The following is a 21,591-nucleotide window of genomic DNA, read 5'->3' on the forward strand; positions in this document are numbered from 1 at the left end:
TTTTGGTTCTTAAATATGCTTTGCACTGTAATATACTTACAAGCTCCTAAATACGATCAGCAAACATTTTGTTGCTGTTATGCCTCAATTCGATAAATATTCAGTTTTTTGTTCAAATACTATAGATATTCATAAAATATTGGTTTAATTATGTTAGGATAGCTCCTAAGTTGACATTTTTATTTAAAAATAAAACATGTTTTAGTGTAATCGAGCTTCAAAAATAGCAGAAAATGTTTGCTATTTCAGCAAACAGTGACTGCTGTCCCTTTTTCAGCAGACTTTCTGCTGTTTTAGCAGACTTTTCTGCTGTCCCTATTAACAAATTTCTTTGGGTGTAGGGTCTCATGTGGCTAAAACGTATTAGTTATACTTTATGGATGTGAGCTATTTGTTAACTGTGACTCAACGAGCAAACTTAAATTTCTTTTTAACAGTGTTTAACAGTGTGAATCCATATGTATATGGGTTAAGGCAACGGGAATCTGTACCTCGTTATAAAGTGGCTCTATGTGTGATTTATTTTTTATATATTTATTGAGTTTGGTTCCTGCACAATAAGACTCAAGGTCCTATAATTTACAGGCATTTGATTGTATGCGAACAGATTTATATCAAAATTTATATTCATGAAATTCTGAGCCTCTTGGAAGAGCAAACTTCCCCCGATCCGGTTGAAATTTGGTACGTGGTGTTGGTTTATAACCTCTAACACCCATGCAAAGAATGGTCCATATCGGTCCATAATTATATATAACCCCCGTATAGACCGATACCCAGATTTGAACTCCGGAGCCTATTGGAGAAGCAAAATACATCCGATCTGGTTGAAATTTGGTAGGTAGTGTTAGTATACAACCATGCAAAAATGGCTTCCTATCGGTCAATAATTATATATGTATAGCCCACATATAAACCTATTCGGATTCAGTTGAAATTGTGTATGTTGTGTTGGTATATGGACACTAACCGTGTAAAAATTAGTCCGTATCGGTCCATAATTATATATAGGCTCCATATAAACCGATCCCCAGATTTGACCTACGGAGCCTCTTGGATGAGTAAATTTCATCCGATCCGGTTGAAATTCGGTACGTGGTGTTAATATATGGCCTCTAACACCCATCCAAAAATTGGTCCATATCGGTTCATAATTCATAATATCCCCCATATAAATCGACCCCCATATTTCACTTCTGGCTCTCTAATTACCACGCAACAGTTCATATCGGTGCGTAATTATTTTTAGACTCCCCTATATATACCGATCAATAACTGAATTATATACGTATTTAATCTTTTTGTCTAATATATACCCCTTATAGACTAACTTACAATTTAGAAGACGATGTTAAGAAGTTTTAAGATATCGGTTAATATTACCACAACCCAAGTAATTCGATTGTGGATGACAGTCTTTAGAGATTTTTCAATGTATTCCAAGCATCAAAAGCGGTTCCGGCGTCCATTATCTTCTGATATATTTCGTCAGACAGCGCACTTGTAATCATAGATTTAGCATAACTGTTAGCTTTTCTATAGCGATCACATGCATCCTTGTATTGTTTTATTTCAGCGGGCGATGCACCATCTTGTATTGGCAAAGGACAAATCAGAGTACCATCGATAACTTCCAAAGCTCCTTCATGGTAATCCAGCATATCTCGTATTTTTCTTCTCCATAATGGCCATTCTGCCTCACCTTTTAGTGGCTTAATATGCTTAACCACATCCATTATAAAATTTATTCTTTAAAATTTATTCGTTGAGAAGAAAATAAGATTTTTGTGGTTTTGTCTGGGCCGATAATCTTTTAAAGTATATGATAGCAAGTCTATATTTTATTCGAATGAATAAAAAAAATTTGTCGATACAGAAAATCTACATGAAAAGTTACTATGTTGAAATACAATATTTTTGTAACAAGCGAAAACACACAAAGTATTTAATACAATAAAATCCAATGTGTAGATAACAATCTCAATAGCATCACGCCATAAGAAGTGATGCAAATTTAGTGCAACGGCTGTGAAAATGGTGGACATCCGTCCTAAGACAAACCCATGTTAAATTCATCGCTTCTGCGCCAATTTTGCACCGGATCCAAAAAGAACAGTTTCACTACTTTTTTGGTGATGTTTTTTTTTGCTGGGATGTTTTGGTATATACCCCATATAGATAGACCGTTCTCCCGAGTTAACTTCTTGGGCTTTAGAAATGACAATTTTTATTCGGTTTACTCGAAATTGGAAATCCAGAGGTACTTTATATCCATCAATATGTATACCGAATATGACGTGCATCGGCATTGCCGTATCAAGACTTTTTAACCAGGGGGGCTATAGCCCTCCTATCTATACTACAGTAACAATATATAATGGAAAATCATATATAGGTTTTCACATTCTACGGGGGCTAATTTTTTTCTGGAGGGGGCTAAGCCCTCCCCCCAGAGGCCTTACTATGCTTATGGCTATAGCCCCCCTATCTATACTACAGTAACAATGTATAATGGAAAATCATATATAGGTTTTCACATTCTAGGGGGGCTAATTTTTTTTCTGGTGGGAGCTAAGCTCTCCCTCAGAGGCCTTACTACGCTTATGTGCATTGGTCCATGTTTTAGTATAGCCGCCATATAGCCCGATCTCCTCATTTGATTTGTCGTGCTTCTGGAAACGGAAATTTGTATCCGATTAGCCTGAAATTGGAAATCTACAGATATTTTAGGTTCAAACATAAGTGTACAAAAGATGGTGTGTATTCGTCCATGTTTTGGTATTTCCATTATATAGACAGATCTTCCGATTTGACCTCTTGAGCGTCAAGACATCCCAATTTTTTCCGATTTTCCTAAAATTCAAAATCTAGAGGTATTTTGGGTCCACACATAAGTACGCCAAATATAGTGCATATCGTTTTGATATAGCCCCCATTAGACTTCTAGACATCGTAATTTTTATCCGATTTGCTTGAAATTCAAAATTTAGGAGTATTTTAGGTCTGTACAATTGTGGGACATCTGCAGAAGTGGACTGTAAGTATATTTGAATACTCCCACAATCGTAAGAAATATGTGGTAGCTCTCAAAGTAATAAAGAAAAAGGCAATATGATTTCGTTTGAATATGGCATACGAAAAATTTTATTGACGAGGTTTCAGTTCCTTACCGCTTGAGTTGCTGTAGCACAAGTGAAACTTCATTAACTCAAGCCATCTTTAGAGATACAATTTAGCGAAATTCAATTGGAAAGTTGGTTAAAATGGTGGTCCTTTATCCGATTGAGTGAAAGCTTTTACTTCATAGTTGGGTCAATTGGATAAAGGGTTGCCATATATAAATAAATTCATATTAATTATTAGATACTTTTAAAGTAAAAACGTTAATTGCTTAATTCAGTTAAGGAAATTCAGTTATAGACAATGGAATTATGGAAACTGCTTTAACCCAGGTATTGGATTTTAAAAGCATGTTCTTTGATAACACATTACGTTAAACAATGAAATATGGTTTTAAAAGTTTTTTTCCTTTATTAAATTATGACATATGAAATTAACATTAAAAAAAATCTACAATTATGCTTAACAATTAAATAATTGATTTAATTTAAATCACACATAATTCCATCTTTAAGATTCTTCTTGCAAACCTTCAACACTCTGCATCAATTGTTCCATTGCTTGCTTAGCAACCAAACCCAAAACACCTTCATGCGATTGTTGATCTTCATACTGTAAAATATTCACACACTCCCTGAGAATGGCTATGGCTTCTTCTAGCTTTTCTTTGAGTTTTGGCCCTGCCAAAACACCAGCTACAAAACCACTTTTAGCTAATAACACCACTGGGACATGTAGCTCATATAAAATGGTTGCTTTTGTTCGACTTAATCCTGGTTCAAAGACATTCAATACTCTCAAAACTTGACGGCAAATTTCTTCTTTACGCTCCAACAAAACATCGGGCAATTCAACCATTTCGTAGCCCTGAACACGACCATACATTTCGATGAGATTTTGTTTGAGGGAGATTTGTATAAAATGTAAAGGATGTAAAACTGAACGATATTTTTTCAAAAGTTGTTCGGTCTCTTGAAGGCGTTCACCTGACATCTCCATTGCTTGGACTTCAGCCACTTCATTTTGCATAACGGCTAGGGCTTTTTGTACAGCATCGTTAGAAGTTTTAAATTCACACAACGTACATTTCCATTCGGTATGGGGATCTGTAAGATTAAGATTAAATATTTGCAAAACATTTAGATTTGAATTTAGGGTCATCACAGATTTTCACCTTACCTAAGGGATCTTGCCACAGAAGCCAACCGTCTTCACATTTACTACATTTGAATGTGCTGAAATTTGTACCCAATTCCGTGGGATCCTTACAACGTTTACAATCACATGTGAAATATTTGCCAGCCTTTAAATGTTCTTGCCTCTGTGTGGTACCATATAATGTGTAACTATAAGAATGTTGCAATTGCTGACCAGGCTCAATATCAACCATAGCACGCAAGCGTATTCTATTAACATACAAAGGAATCAATAAAAACATATGTCTTTTTTATAATTTACTTCAATATTGTACCTGTAATCTTCACTGGGGTAAATGGATCTCATTGTGTTTGGAACACAGCTGTGTGATAATATTCCTGTTATGGGATATAAGGCCCTAAAGGCATATCCTTGCAATGTCCTTCCCTCGAAAGCATTTACTTCTAATATTCCAACAACTTGCATTATAAGATCTTCAGAGAAACGATCAGCTAATTTGCAGGGTCCTCGAAGATATTGTGCGATATTTACCATATCAGCATTCCATACTTCACTGTTTTCTCGTCTTTCCTTATCGTGATATTCCATAGGTGCTACTTCTTTTTCCCATCTCTCGGGATCGGCCTCCTTGGCGAGGAGAACTCTAAAATAGAAATTCATAGATTAATTAATTTTACCAAATCTATCGCGGGGTTCTGATAATTAGTACGTCCACAATATATTACACTGAACAAAAAATATATATATTCAAAGTTCATCCAATCCATCTCATCTAACCTTCCAAACATTAATGAAAAACTCCAATATAGAAAATATTTATAGCTTGTTAAGATTAAAGCCTCCACTTTAAAATAACATCGAGAAATAAATCGAAACTAAGTGGAAAAGTAGAATTTGGTGTATTTTTCGAATGTCCTTCTAAGTGGACATCGGTAGTGAAAGGGTTATTATAAATACTTATGAAAACCCATATTTTATACACTCAAAAAACAATGGAACCACTTTTAAAGAAAATGTCAGTTAGTTAAAAAAATTTATTTTATTTATTTATTTACAAAATTAGACTTATAGTATAATATAAGAATAATATTACAATAGTAGCATTGGCTACAGAGGCCATCAGCTAAAAATTATATTAACTAAATTATATTAAAACCCTGATAATACTATATACAGGGTGGTTGATATGTATTGCAACCAGATTTAGGTATTTATCATTTCTAAAGCGCTGTTCTGACAGCTAATAGATTTATTCCAGTGACAGTTAATTTTATTTTTTAAATATGCGATACAGATTTTTGAAGGTCTAAAATACCAGTATACGGTTTCTAGAAGCCCGGGGAGTTAATTCGAGAGATCGGTCTATATGGGGGCTACACTAAAACATGGACCATTTTCGACACACCTATTAGTGGTCTCAAAATACCTCTAGATTTTCAATTTCAAGCAAATCAGATAGAAAATACAGTTTCTAGACACCCAAGAAGTAAATTCGGGAGAACGGTCTTTATGGGGCCTATACCAAAACATGGACCGATACACTCTAATTTCGGCACACTTATTTGTGGTCATAAAATACTTCTAGATTTCAAATTTAAGGCAAATCGGATAGTAAATACAGTTTCTAGAAGCCCAAGAAATAAAATCGGGAGATCGTTCTATATGGGGGTTATGCCAAAACATGAACCGATACGGACCATTTTCGACACACCTTTTTATGGTACCAAAATATCTCTAGATTTCGAATTTCAGGCAAATCGGATTGTAAATACAGTTTCTAGACGCCCAAGAAGTAAAATCGAGAGATCGGTTTATATGAGGGCTATACCAAAACATGGACCGATTCTAAATTACCTCTAGATTTTCAATTTCAGGCAAATCGGATTGTAAATACAGTTTCTAGACGCCCAAGAAGCAACATCGGGAAATCGGTCTATATGGGGGCTATACCAAAACATCGACCAATAGGCACCATTTTCGGCACACCTTTTGATAGTCCTAAAATATCTCTAGATTTTCATTTTCAGACAAATTGGATAACAACTACGATTTTTATAAACAGACGACCCCAAATCGTTATAGTAGAATTCTACCCAAAATGGTATATTTTTTAATGTATGGTAGATTGGTAGAATTTTTGATGTTTTGGTAGATTTTACGAATCTTTCCCTCCAAGAGGTACTTAAATTTTTTACAAATACAATTTTGACAAAATTTTCTATAGAGAGAAAATTTTGACAAAATTTTCTATAGAAAGAAAATTTTGATTCCAAAATTTGATGTAATTTCACACAATTTTTTAGAAATAAAAATTCTATGACAAAACTTTTTATAGAAATAAAATTTTGATAAAATTTTCTATAGAAATAAAATTTTGACAAAATTTTCGTTAGAAATAAAATTTTGACAAAATTTTCTATAGAAATAAAATTTTGACAAAATTTTCTATAGAAAGAACATTTTGACAAAATTTTCTACAAAAATAGTGATCCTAACAAATACATTAAAAAAAATAAAAAATTCGCTTTACTTTGTTGCATTACATATGAGATACCCTGTATTGTTTCTATTGTCCCTAATATAACCTTTTTGCTTGTTTTCGCCAAGCTAAAACATCTCAGCAAAAATAAAATTGAAAATTGTTCTAAAAGCACTACTTTAAAAGCACATCAAAAAAAGTGAACACTCTATTTCACTAAAGCCAGTTTAACTTTATTTTAGTTCATGGAATTATTATGTTTGGAGAAAGTTTTATTTACTCTAATAATTTTTTGCGTAAATTAGTTAAATGAACTAAAAAACGGGAAAAAATTATACACAAATTAATCATACAGATTTACTAAATTTGTATTTCTCACAAAATAGTTCATTATTTCATTAAATTTGTAAATTTTACTAAAAATGCGTCCATCATGAACTTCGTATGTTACTAAAGACATTCTTGCAATTTTGAACTCCACTTGTTTCCTTCAAACTACAAAATTTTCTTCAACAAGTGAAAAAAATTATTTATTTTTTTGATTATTATTTTGGTCCGTTTATTCGTTTCTAAATTTTCCCATATTCCTTAGGGAACAATGCAATAAATAAGTCTTTTTATTTGCGGAAAACAACCTTATTATTAAAAAAAATTATTTATGTCTAATAATTTTTCTTGAATTTATCGAAAAATATTTACTTAATTTTACAATTATTATTCGAGCTTAATGGATAATTTTAGATTAAGGAACTTTTTTTAATGAGTCATTGAAAAGAAAACGTCGTATCGTATCGGTGTGATGCCAGCGTTTGTAATACTGTTTAGTTAAAGTTTTCTAAAAATATTCAAAATTTTCTAAAATTAACCGAAAGTTATCTTCCTGGTGGGTTCACTGTTGTTTCAGTGAAAGATGTTCTTTATTTTAACTAACCAGGAAGTTTTTTTTTTAATTCTATTTTTTTTAATTCGTTTTTTTTATATATTTAAAAGCTAGTTTTGTTCCACATACTTTAAAAACTGCAAGAATTAATAAAACGGTACAAATTATTAAAGTTTTCTCGAAAAAATCCTAAATCTAAATTCTAGAAAAATTGGAAATTTTTTTGAGCACAGAAAATATATCACCAAAATATTTACAATTAAAAAGTTGATTAAAGTTGAAAAAAATTCTCAATTAAAAAATTAATTGATACAATTAACTTTTCAATCAAAATAAAAACATTAAGTCAATTAGGTCAATGATTGAAAATTTTTAAATTTTTAATTAAAAAATTAATAGATACCATTAACTTTGTAATCAAAAACTAAAAATGTGCTACCAGAAATATTGATTTTAGACCCCATAAAATACATACCGATCGACTCAGAATCACCGCGCAGGATTCCGGTCGCATTTATTATTCGATTTTGATGAAATTTGGTATGTGGCGTTTTTTGGCACAAGGACAAACGCTATTGAATTTGGAAAAAATCGGATTAAATTTAGATATAGCTCACATATATATGTATCGCCCGATTTCGATAAATGGAGTCAGATTGCGTTCATTTACTAACCGATCCGCGTCAAATTTGCTATAAAGTAATCCAATTGACCACCCTTTAAGTATGCCCATATATATGTATTGCCCGACTTTCCCAAATTTGGCCATAAGTCCCTTATTTATCAACCGATCTTACTCAAAAATGGCCAAATCTAATTCTTTATAGTACTTACTGTACAAAAATTGACCGAAATCGGTCCAGATTTAGCTATAGCTCCCATATATATATATATATATGTATTTTGTCTTAATAGCCTTATTTATTAACCTAATTTGGCACACAGTAACCTTCTGAGATATCTACCAAACCTGGAAAATATCCAAATCGGTTCAGATTTATATATAGCTCCCATATATATACATCGCTCGAATTTCCCAAATTTGGCCATAATACTCTTATTTATTAATCAATGCTACTGAAGTTTCAAATTTTTATGTATTATCCGATCGTAGTTAGACTTGCATGTAACTCTTTTATAATAATATTGCCCGATTTTCCTAATTTATTACCCACATTAATTGAGCGATTTCTTCTTTTTTAATAATGGACTCAATATTAGTTATACTCGTGACAAACCTTCCAAAAAAGGTACTCCTTAATGTTCTTAAGTATGGAAATGCGGTTTATCGCTCAAACCTATACCAATGTTACCCCACAAATGCTTATGTACACAGAAAAAAATTTCACGAAAAATTTTCCAATTAAAATTTTAATTGAGTTTTAAAAAATTTTCAATTAAAAATTTAATTGAGTCAACAAATTTGTTAATTGAAATAAAAATCAATCACACAAATTAATAGTATCAATTAAATATTTAATTGGATCAATTAATTTTTTAATTGACTGTCAATTAATTTTTTAATTGATACTATCATTTCTGTGATTGAAGACATTTCAATTAAAAAATTAATTGGATCAATTAATTTCGTGATTGAATCAGAAAAAATTTTTTTTGTGTGTATGTTTACTATTTCAGTAGGGGTGGTTTAGGGTATGATATAGTCGGCCCCAAATTTCATCCAATCCGTTTGAAATTTGGTACGTGATGTTAATATATAGTCTCTAATAACCATGCAAAAATTGGTCCATATCGGTCCATAATTATATATAGCTCCCATATAAACCGATCTCCAGATTTTACGTCCGGAGCTTCTTGAAGGTGCAAATTTCATCCAATCCGTTTGAAATTTGGTACGTGGTGTAAGTATTTAGTCTCTAACAACCATGAGACTTTGTTTATGTTATGTTATTCACAAAAAAAGTTAAAAGAATATTATTTAAAGTGTATCTCAAAGTTACGTATAAAATGCAAATACTAAATTTTAATTTTCTAAATTGTTTTCGGTTTATACTAATAACCTAATACCTATCTGTTTAACTAAAATGTTTAGTACAAATAAAGTATAGAATATGCTTATTTAAAGAGTATGTACTATGTAGTATACAAATGCCCGGGATTCTTGACAAGAAATTATGATGATGGGGAAATACTTAAAGAATATAATATTTAGCTACACAAGTGTTCGGAGCGACATTTGACATTTGATGCTTGATAAAACGGGAAACTACGAGTATTAATGTTTAAGTAATATGTGATAACAATTTACGATTTGCTCAAAGCAACGCAAATGAATATCCACTTTTGTAAAATATCAAATATTATGTTCCCATAAGAAGAAAAAAATCTTTCGTTTAATTAAATACATAAACAACATTTGAATTTTCTTTAACAGTGGCAAAAGGACAATATTTCAAATTTGAAATGACAGAATTTCTATTTCTATCGAAATTGTTCACGACATATCAAACAAATAAAAATATAAAATTTTAACCAAATTTTTATTTGATCAAATGATAGCAATATATCCATAAATTTGTTCGAGTTTTAATGATACGGTCACACTGGGCAAATATTTTACAGAAATTAAAAAAGAATTTGTCACCATGGTCAAATTAGCAAACATTTTGAGCTCATATTGGATAAATACACGCAAAGAAAAAAAACGTTTGGAAAACGTTTTTCTTTTGTTAGAGTTTTTTGAATTGCTTCGAAAATTTTAATCTTTTATCACCAAAAAAATTCGTTTGTTACAAAATTTTTATTTTTTCAATAAAAAAAGTTATATTTGAAACAACAACACAGTCCATTTCGTTTATATCAAATACTGTTCTTTACTTGACTTTAGGTCTTTAGTAAGACACATTTTACAGTTCAAAATTTAATATAGTACAATGTAATGTTGAACATTTTTTCGGAATCTTTCGAACATATCTGGAATATATGTAAAAAAAAAACCTTGGTCGAAGCAGGGATCGAACCCACGACCCTTGGCATGCAAGTCGGACGTAGCAACCACTGCTCCACGGTGCCAGACTAAATGTTTGTTTCTGTTAAATAAACTTTGTTTATTCGGTTCGTGGGCGACGCAAGCTATGCTATATAAATATAACTTATATGGATAATTATCTATTGATGGCCATAACAGGTACATAGCTCAGTGGTTAGTGTGTTGGCTTACAAAGTGCATGGTCCGCGGTTCGATTCTCCGTCCAGGCGAAAGGTAAAAAAAAAATTAAACATTTATAAAATCGTATAATTTCTTCTACATTGTTGGTATTACAGGAAAATGTGTTAAGAACTAAAAAACCCCGTGGATGTGAGAAAGATGTGAGGGAAAATGCAATTAGCAGGAAAACAATGTTTTTTTTTTTTGAGTTAGTCTTTATGAAATTGTTTTTACATCCTGGAAAAAAATAAATGTTTATCACAAAAAGTATATACTTTTCTTCCAAATACACTTCCTTACAGCGAAAAGCAAATGAGAAACGAACTTTGTCTTAAATTTCGTTTGGGAGGAAAGAATTATTTTTTTGCGTGTATAAAATCACTACGGGAGTGTTTTCCAAAAATGGTATCCATATATTTCTAAAATGGAAAAAAAGTTCATTTTGATCAAATATTTGCCTAGTGTGACCATACCCTAAGAAATAAAAATTCCACAGTTTTTTTATGGAAAGACATTTGATGAGATTCTTAAAAAAATAAATAAAAAGCACATGCATTGAAAAAACTATTAACCTGAAATGAAAGGTTATGCAACCTCAGATTTCGAGCACGCAATTTCAAAGTATTACGTGCAAATACGAGGGTTGCGTTTTATATTTCGGGATTAGAGTACAAAAAAAATATTAATCATTGAAAATCGCTGTATTGCTTTTCAAAATATTCCCCATTAAGATTTACACAATTTTGCATGCCCTTCAAACAATTATAGAAACACTCTTGCCACTCTGATTGAGGTATCTCAAAAAACGCTAAACCCACCAGGAAGGAACATTTTGGTTAGTTTTAGAAAATTTAGATTAATTTAGAAAATTTTAACTAAATGGTATCACAAACGCCGATTTCATAAAAATAAGTAAATATTTTTCATAAATTCAAGAAAATTTATTATACATTATTTTTTTTCACTTTTTAAATAAAATTTCATAAAATTGCGAAAATGTCTTTAGTGCCTTGCACTAGAGTGTTTTTTCTGAACGTATCAACCGCTTCAACAGGTGTCAAAAAACGTAAACATCGCAATATTGGATGTATGCTGGTCCTACTGATGGCTACAATTGTCTCAATGTCACATGACCTTATAATATTAGTTGGCGCACAGTATCAAAGGTTTCCGGAATATTAACTGATTTTGGACGACCTTTACGAAATTCGTTGTGGAGTGAACTACAACCTTGGTTGACGGTTCATAGCCCAAAATTGAATTAACTTCATCGATGCACTCTTGTTGAGTTAATCCACGTTGAAAGTTCTAAGAAATAATTACACGAAAATGTTAACGATTTAATTCCATTTGGACAAATAGCGCTCGTGTCAAAACATTCAGAGTACGTATAACCTCAAACATTTCAAGCTTTTCGATAGAGCCAGATTGCATTCACCAAGGTTACCCAATTCCGAAATATAAAAGGTAATGATATTTTAATTAAAAGAAAGTGCATAATCTAAGTTTTGTTGTTCGAACTTTTTGTTTAATACCTTCCCAGCAAAAAAAAAAAACGTCGCCAAAAAAGTAGTGAAAATGTTCTTTTTGGATCCGGAAGTGGTGCAAAATAGGCGCAGAAGCGATGAATTTAACATGGGCCTGTCATAGGACGGATGTCCACCATGTAATCAGCCGTTGCACTGAATTTGTATCACTTCTTAAGGTGTGATCCGAATTCAATGTTTTGGATGTGAATTAAGAAATTTTGTGATATTTTGAAAATAATTAATTTTTAATTTTTTTTATGATTTTTAATGCATCATAACGTTTGTCTGGAACGTTTAACACCAAATATTTTCAAAAATTTGCAATTATTCTAGAAAGGTATTAGCATTTTTTTCGGTAAAATTTAAATAATTTGTACCATTTTATTAATTCTTTATCTAAAAAGCGAGTTATAAAAAATTGACTCAAATTAACTTCATGTGCAGTTAAAATAAAGAACATCTTCGGGAGGACATTTTTGGAAATGCTTTTAAAGTTATGCCTTTAGAAGAACTTCCAATTTTTTTTGCTGGGTTTTTATACCCTCCACCATAGGATGGTCATTCCGTTTGTAACATATCAAAATATTGGTCGAAGACCCCATAAAGTGTTATATTCTGGGTCGTGGTGAAATTCTGAGTCGATCTAGCGATGTCCGTCCGTCCGTCCGTCTGTGGAAATCACGCTAACATGCTATCGACTTGAAACTTGACACAAGTAGTTCTTATTGATGTAGGTTGGATGGTATTGCAAATGGGCCATATCGGACCACTTTTACGTATAGCCCCCATATACACGGACCCCCGGATTTGGCTTGCGAATCCCCTTAGAGAAGCAAATTTCATCCGATCCAGTTGAAATGTGGTACGTGATGTTAGTATATGGTATGCAACAAGCATGCAAAAATTGATCCATATCAGTCCATAATTATATATAGCCCCCATATAAACCGATCCCTAGATTTGACCACCGGAGCCTCTGGGAAGAGCAAATTTCATCGGATTTAGTTGAAATTTTGTATGTTGTGTTAGTATATGGACACTAACAACCGTGTAAAAATTAGTACATACCGGTCCAAAATTATATATAACCCCCGTATAAATCGATCCCCAGATTTCACCTCCGGACCCTATTGAGGAGCAAAATGCATCCGATCTGGTTGAAATTTGGTACGTGGTGTTAGTATATGGTCTCTAACAACCATGCAAAAATTGCTTCATATCGGTCCATAATTATATATAGCCCCCATATAAACCGATCCCTAGATTTGACCAGCGGAGCCACTGGGAAGAGCAAATTTCATCGGATTCAGTTGAAATTTTGTATGTTGTGTTAGTATATGGACACACAGAAAAAAAAGTGTCTTGTAAATTTAAGGACCATTTTGACTTCCACATAGTTCAACAAATTTACTGTAATATAGTTAATTTTTCATAACCACAACGAAAATTAACTTAGCTAAAGCAAAACTTATAAAAATTCAGTAAATGTTTTTTAGTTCACTAACTACGAAATGGGAAGGATTTTTCCTTAAATAAATTTCCAACACAGTAGTTAAAGCATCGTTGATTCTATTATAAAAATACATGGGCAATATAAAAATCTTACTACGAAATGTGGACAATTTACTAAGAAAAAATTTTGTAAGGAAAAAAATTTTTGTAGTAAAAATTAACTTAACGACATTACCGATTCGTACGATGGCTACCTACAGATTATTTCCCTTTTTATTATATGTTGGAGTGTTTTTATTCACATTGAAAATTTTAGTTAAAATAGAATAAAAATTAGTTAATATAATCCTTGACAGGCGTATATAATTTTTTATAGATTCCTCATAGATTTGGTATATATTTTACCTTAACTTATAGATAGAATTCCAACTAATCAATAAACGTGCTACTGGAAAATGTGAGTGCATCATGTGAGGGAGTTTTTAGAGACATTTTGTGTATATCTCGTATGATTGTTTGTGTTTGTATTGCGGCATTTATGCTGTTGTTGGTTGTTTTGATTCTAGAGACAATGGAATGTTCCTTGTGTGTTGTTGGTATCTTTTGTGGTGAGAGTTGTTTGTTTGCAATAGCGAGATCAGAAAGGGATCGTGTGTGTGTGGAGTTGTTTTTCTTTACGGCAGTTATGTATCCCTTATGACTATTTGTGTCTTTGAGTTTTATTGTTGCATTCAGTTATGTTGATGCATTTATGAAGTGCACACGTGGATTTAAGTTTGCAAAACTGTACGTGCGATATTGGTGTTTATTAATGAAAATACATTCATTCGAAACATTTTAGAAACTGAGAAGTGAATGATGTGATGTTAGAGTAATCAAAAACGCTTTTTATTGATAAAAAAAAAAAACAAATAACAGATTAAGGAACTGTATATTTCTGTTAATATGTTAGTTTAAAATTAGTGCGAATTTTTAATTGACTTACATAAAAAATATACAACATGAGTGGTAATAGAATGATTTATATTTATTCTACATCTGGATCATAGGTTGAGAAGCAACCATTTTTTTTGAATCTATATTTTATATGTTACAGCAGTTCCTACAGGTGAGTATTAAGTTCGAGTTTAACCGCTAAAATTAAAAATAAATTACTAAGCAAAGTATAAAATTATACGTTTTCGATACAAATTTAAATATAACTTGATGGAGAATAGCCCAAATCAAGTTTTTTATAAAGATTAATTTTTATAATGGATTATTAAAGAAAACTTATCATGGAAATTGCAATTTTAGCCGCTAAACTCTAACTTAATATACACCTTAAATACTAAATGCTATACTGACATTTAGTATTTAATTTTATAATATTTTTTATTTCAAATATATTCTGATAATAATTTCAATAACGTCGCATTAGTCCATGGATATGATTCCAATAATGTACCTACTGGATGGATTTCTAATGTGGTAAGTTTTTCTATAAACGGTATTTTGTCCGTTTTTAATAAAACCAAAATTTCAATTTATTAAAAATTATTTTTTTCACTTGCAGGTAGACAGGTCTTGTAATGGTAATTGTTTTAATATTCTTACTGTTTAATACTAATTAAGCTGATATCCTTATTGGCTCTAGGAAATACTCTTGAAAACCGTAAGTTAAAAATCAATATGAACGATAGAATTAATTAATTAATAATATTTTTCTTATATTTTGTATAACTTTGCAATTTCAGGTGCTTATAAGACAAATCAGCCCAACAAAAGTTAGCCAAAATCGATGAAATTGGACAATTCAATTGAATATAGCATCTTATGCCACATATATCTTTCATATGGATAAAAAACATGGAAATTTAAATTAATTAGTTTAGACCTAAGAACATAGAATATTACTCTTTTGAAGAAGCAATTACTAACTACCGACAAGTAACTGCGTCCAACGTACTAATAAAAATATTTCCTTTATTGTATATCATAAGCCATAGTTTTGTGTAATATAATAATAATTTTTTGAAATAAAATACTGGTGGTTATAGAAAATTGACTTGTTTTGTACGAAAAATTTCTTAGTTGTATACAGGCTTGTTGTACCTTTGATTCCTCAATTTCTCTACTTTTTTGAAAATTATACCGACAAACAGTTTATTTCAAACCAATTTCTTAATACAGGTTTCCCAAAGAATTGTTAATTTTTCCGGATAGCAGGAATATTTTGAATGAGTTTAACTATATTCTTCCCACAGCATTGTAATAATGAACTAAAATAGGATGTAATACATGAACTAATTTATAAGAAAATCATGAACTTATCTAGATGAAAAAAATCTTTGGCGCCAAATCATGGTCATTCTTACTATGGGTTAGTTCATTTCTCATAAAAAATAGTAAACTTTTTTTCGGTGCACTAACAATCGTGTAAAAATTAGTCCATATAGGACCGTTAAGGTGGGTTGGTGGGTTTTCCATTATGGACCGATAAGGTGGGTATTAAGTTCGAGTTTAGCCGCTAAAATCGTCATTTTTTCACTAAAGTGAAAACTAAATCAGTAAAAAAAGGCATACAATTATACCTATTTGTTGCAAGTTTCATTATAACTTGATGGGGAATTGCCCAAAGCAAATTTTTTCAAAGTTTGTATTCCTTAAAATGGATTATTAAAGAAAAGTAATCGCGAAAAATGGCGATTTTAGCGGCTAAACTCGAACTTAATACCCACCTTTTCGGTCCATAATTATATATAGCCCCCATATAAACCGATCCCCAGATTTGACCACCGGAGCCTCTTGGAGGAGTAAATTTCATAAATTTGGTACGTTTGGACCAATTTTTACCAATTTTTGGACCAATTATTACATGGGTGTTAGAGGCCATATATCAACACATATGGCCTCTAACACCCATGTAATAATTGGTCCAAATCGGTTCATAATTGTATATAGCCCCCATATAAATCGACCCCCATATTTCACTTCTGGCTCTCTAATTACCACGCAACAGTTCATATCGGTGCGTAATTATTTATAGACTCCCCTATATATACCGATCAAGAACTGAATTAATACGTATTTAATCGACCTTCTTTTTGTCTACCGTGGTGCAATGGTTAGCATGCCCGCCTTGCATACACAAGGTCGTGGGTTCGATTCCTGCTTCGACCGAACACCAAAAAGTTTTTCAGCGGTGGATTATCCCACCTCAGTAATGCTGGTGACATTTCTGAGGGTTTCAAAACTTCTCTAAGTGGTTTCACTGCAATGTGGAACGCCGTTTGGACTCGGCTATAAAAAGGAGGTCCCTTGTCATTGAGCTTAACATGGAATCGGGCAGCACTCAGTGATAAAAGAGAAGTTCACCAATGTGGTATCACAATGGACTGAATAGTCTAAGTGAGCCTGATACATCGGGCTGCCACCTAACCTAACCTAACCTTTGTCTAATATATACCCCTTATGGACTATCTTACAATTTAGAATCTTTGATTGAAATCTCTTTCGAAATAAATTTGTTTTAATATTTTTTTCAATTTGACAAAAATATTAACATATTTATATAATGTTGCAATAAGAAAAATATTTTAGTTAAAATCATCTAAAATAAACCAAAGTTTTCATTCATGATGAGCTCACTTTTTTTGGATACAGGAACGAAAATTAGGAGATCAAATAGTAAACCCACCAAGAAGGAAAATGTAGGTAATTTTTTGGAAATTTTTAACTAAACTGTAGTACAAACGTCGAAAAAGGAGTTGAAAACTGCAAAAATGTCTGTAGCACCATACAGAGTTCAAGATGAGCACATGGTAAAATGTATGTATAAGTTTTAACTAATTATAAACAATTTGGTTGAAATTTTATACTTCATTGGTGAATAACTTTTTTCTTTCTTTTTTATCTATTTATTCTTGTATAACTAACGTACACAAACAATTATTATAGTCAAGAAAACTTTCTCAAAACAAAATAATTCCATGGTCTAAAATAAAGTTAAATTGGTTTTATTGCCCTAGATGGTTCACTTTTGTGTTGATTTAGGCTAAAATTTATTTTGATTTTATTGCCTACTTGATTTAAAATCAATGAAAAACGCTTTACTTTAAAGTTGCTATTATATTTTTGCTATTATATTTTTAAGAATAATTTGCGACAAAATGTTTTCTAGTAAACTCAAAAAGAAAACAGAATTCAAAGATTTTGACCTTGCCTTAGGGATTATGGCATTGATTCCGAACCAATGATGCTGCTTCTTTAAAGTGAAGACATATTTTAGGGAGCTATCTATCTTTAAATTTAAGCTATGCAAATTGAAAATTAGGATACTGGTCTCATTTATCGATTTTCCCTTCTCTTTTTTGCGATATATCAACAAAATTCCAATAAAATTCAGTTTAAAAATCTAAATTATATCTCATAATTTAGATTTTTAAACAAAATCCTCGACATAAGTATTAGCCTATTTTTGAAGATTTTTGAAGACATTTTTACGGAGCCATCTATTTTTAAATTTAAGCTATGCAAATTGAAAATTAGTATACTGGTCTCATATATCAACAAAGGTATTAATTTACCAATAAATGTCAGTTTAAAAATCTAAATTATAAGATACGAAATCCTCGAAATGAGTATTAGCCAATTTTTGAAGATTTTTTTATCTGTAGTTAATCAAAAATGTTTTTCTTTACTTCAGGCCAAATTTGCTTTACTTCAAAGGCATGCGACTTTAGCGGAAGGATGCTAATTTCAAAGATTCGTGTTCTAAATTTAATGAAAAAAAAAATATATTAAAGGAAACATGATGAACTTCCTTTATTAATTTTAAGGGTTCCTAATATTTGTCCTAAAATTTTGGTTGCATAATCTTTCATATTAGGTATATTTTTTTCAGTCAAACGTCAGTGCGAAATCAAATGCAGCGGATGCTTAAAAACATGTTTTCCGTCCTATGACAAGCCCATGAAAATTTCATTGTTTCAGAAGCCTCTGTACATTTTCATTGCATTTTTGGTTATAGTTTTTTGTTTAGTTTTTTTTTAACCTTTTTCCCCAAACTATAAAATCCCAGATATTTCCTTAAACCAAAAAGTCTTCCACACCATTCAACATTTTTGAAATTCGCCCATTTCAAGTACGACCATCCCAAATTTAAAGGCAAAATTCTTTGAAAGAAATATCTCAAACTTACTTTTAATTAAATTATCTTTGTATCAAAGAAAGTCGTTATCCTTTATATTATGAGCATTTTATAGACTTTCATGTAGCTTACATAATCTTTAATATTGGCTACATTTTTGGCCGTTGAAGTAAAATTTCAATGTTTCAAAAAAAAAAAAAAAATCACCATACCTTAGTGGTGTTATACAATCCAATTGCGGACAAAATCTCCATGCATTTTTGGGTAACTTGTAAAATTTTACTTTGCCTTTTGAGAAGACACTACACTCATATTGTTTGTGATATTTGATACCATTTTCCTCGGTTTGACATGAACCACATAATGGCCAACCACAATGTGGGCAACTTTCATAATTCTTCGATGAATTTTCTTTGCCTATGCCATTAGTATCCGCATCATCAGATTCTAAAGGTGCAAAACATTCCAAACACAATACTGGTCCATTACATTTTGGCCCGAATGCAAATGGAAATTCTTCAATTAAAATATCTGAACCAACACTTGTATTTGAGGAATTTATTAAATATCTTCCCAATACTGGACTGTGACGCACTTCGGTACGATTAATTTTGATTTCTTGTCCGGTCGGTGTCATTTTTAAAACTAACGTACGGAGAATACTGCAAACTCGCCGTTGTTAGATAGGAAAAATGCAAAGCAAAATACTGGGAAAATTTTGAATTTCCCCATTGTTTGTTTAGTTTTGCGATTTGTTTTAATATTTAAATATTTACGTAGAAATTTGAAAATTGTGAATGTAGCCTTGTAGTTGTACCTGCTGTTTTCTTTCTTTTGTTATTGCCTAGTTTTATTTTTTCTGAAATGGATGTCTTCCTCTTTAATTTTGATTTAGATAAAAGAAATTGCCATCACAAATCATCGACTATTAAATAATTACCCATCAAAATGATGAATGTATGAAATTGCATGTTATGTGCTTCGATTCACCGCATATCCGAAAGTGATAAACGTGAGTGCGGACATTAGGATGTCCCTTAAATAGATTTTGAATTTATTATGCACTGAAAAACAGCATGCCCGGTTCCAAAGATTTTGTCTTTACACTAAAGATTTTCATATTGATTCCAAGCCAAAGAAGCGAAGAATTTAAGTAAGGACAAATTTAAGACACAATTAACTTTTAAATTTAAGTTTTGCGTACTTAATTGTACCAACTAAAGTTTCATTTATTCGTTTTTTTCATATGTTTTCTTCGTGTACTCCCAGAGTTCCGTAAGATCATGTTAACGACAACTTAAATTTCCAAATTCAGGCTCTACTACAAGTAGATATTATGCTGTTTCAAGTAAAAAAAGACTTTAAAATAAAGTGTTGAAAAAATCTCCTATTTTTAAACGCTTTTTTGCTTTGTAGTCCAGATTCAAAAAGTCAACAAATTTAAAGACGATTTCATTAATTTTGAAGAATTTTTCAAAATTAATGAAATCAAAACATTTTTTCTTTCATGTAAAAACACCCATTTTTAAGTCAAATCACTTAACTATAACGACTTCATTGAAAATTTTGGACGAAGAAAAAAAACTTTATATCAAAGAAATGCGTGTTCAATGCTAAGCAAAATTCGGATTCGTATTTTACGGACAAATCTTTGGCCACAGGACAATATTTTTTCAGTGTGAGTTGCACAGGAAGGTTAGGTTAGGTGGCAGCCCTATGTATCAGGCTCACTTAGACTCCCAGCAAAAAAATTGGAAGTTGTTCCACAAACATTTCTTTTAAAGCCCATCCCAGAATCCCCCATCGAGTTTTTTCAACTTCCGATGCAGTCCTTTTGGACAAGTCCACAAACATTTCTTCTAAAGCGCATCGTGGGATCCCCCAATATTTTTTTTCCACTTCCGATTCAGTCCTTTTGGACAAGTGCACAAACATTTCTTCTAAAGCGCATCTTGGGATCCCCCAATGATTTTTTTCTGCTTCCGATGCAGTCCTTGTGGACATGTATTAGAAAGAACGCAATCAGGCTATTTTAAGTGCAAATTTTGTATAATTAAATTTTACAAAAAAATAGAAAACTAATAAAAAACTAAAAAAAATAGAAATTAATAAAAAAAAGTAAAAAAATAATAAAAAAAAAATCATCCCAGCTGGGATTTGAACCTGTGCCGTTTGACTTTTTCGCTTCCATGGAAGTTCTTTTAAGAAGGTTTTGCAAATTACGAGAATTTTTAATTTTTTGTTTAATGGAAAAAATATATTTATATGAAAATATATGCCGAAAATAAAAAATAAAAACGATGCATGACATAAAAAAAAATAATTTTTTAGAAAAATATTTGGTAAAAAAATTGCCGCTGGTGAGATTTGAACCTGCATTTCTTATTTTTTCGTTCATACTAATAAAGAACATCTCGAGAAGCAATTAGAATGTTATTCCTTGGTGTCGTATTACGATCATATCACAAACATTTGAATTGACCTTTCGACGCTTTATGTTCAATGGCGTTTGTGGCTGAGTGTGCTAAGGCGTTCGGTTATGGTGCCAGCAAACCCAGGTTCAACCCCTGGTCGGAGCGAAAAAGTTTTTCAAATTGTAAAAATTAGATAATACACAGAAAAAAATGTGTCTCGTAAATTTAAGAAGATTTTTACAATAATTTATTGCAAGAA

The 21,591-nt window shown here is 31.5% G+C and overlaps 1 protein-coding gene and 1 long non-coding RNA gene across 3 annotated transcripts in view; one reads left to right on the forward strand and one right to left on the reverse strand.

Moving 5' to 3' along the window:
* Positions 1 to 3,506: 3,506 nt before the first annotated feature.
* SmydA-3 (SET and MYND domain containing, arthropod-specific, member 3) overlaps positions 3,507 to 21,591 on the reverse strand; it is a 28,472-nt gene continuing 10,387 nt past the window's right edge. Inside the window, exons 1-4 of one of the 2 annotated variants that reach the window (XM_075296564.1) lie at positions 19,131 to 19,562; positions 4,592 to 4,921; positions 4,300 to 4,526; positions 3,507 to 4,226 (exon numbers count right to left, since the gene is read on the reverse strand). In XM_075296564.1, the coding sequence (XP_075152679.1) occupies positions 3,631 to 4,226; positions 4,300 to 4,526; positions 4,592 to 4,921; positions 19,131 to 19,555 (1,578 nt within the window). In that variant the 5' untranslated portion in view covers positions 19,556 to 19,562 and the 3' untranslated portion in view covers positions 3,507 to 3,630. Of the gene's footprint in view, positions 4,227 to 4,299; positions 4,527 to 4,591; positions 4,922 to 19,130; positions 19,563 to 21,591 lie in introns of those variants that run through there. The other variant, XM_075296565.1, reaches the window with a different exon arrangement.
* LOC142226508 (uncharacterized) lies at positions 15,342 to 15,830 on the forward strand. The gene is made up of 2 exons (XR_012719687.1): positions 15,342 to 15,441; positions 15,524 to 15,830. It is a non-coding gene; the product is annotated as an uncharacterized LOC142226508 (long non-coding RNA).

The sequence above is a fragment of the Haematobia irritans genome, chromosome 2, assembly GCF_050003625.1.
Source record: "Haematobia irritans isolate KBUSLIRL chromosome 2, ASM5000362v1, whole genome shotgun sequence".
NCBI classification, from domain to species: Eukaryota; Metazoa; Arthropoda; class Insecta; order Diptera; family Muscidae; genus Haematobia; species Haematobia irritans.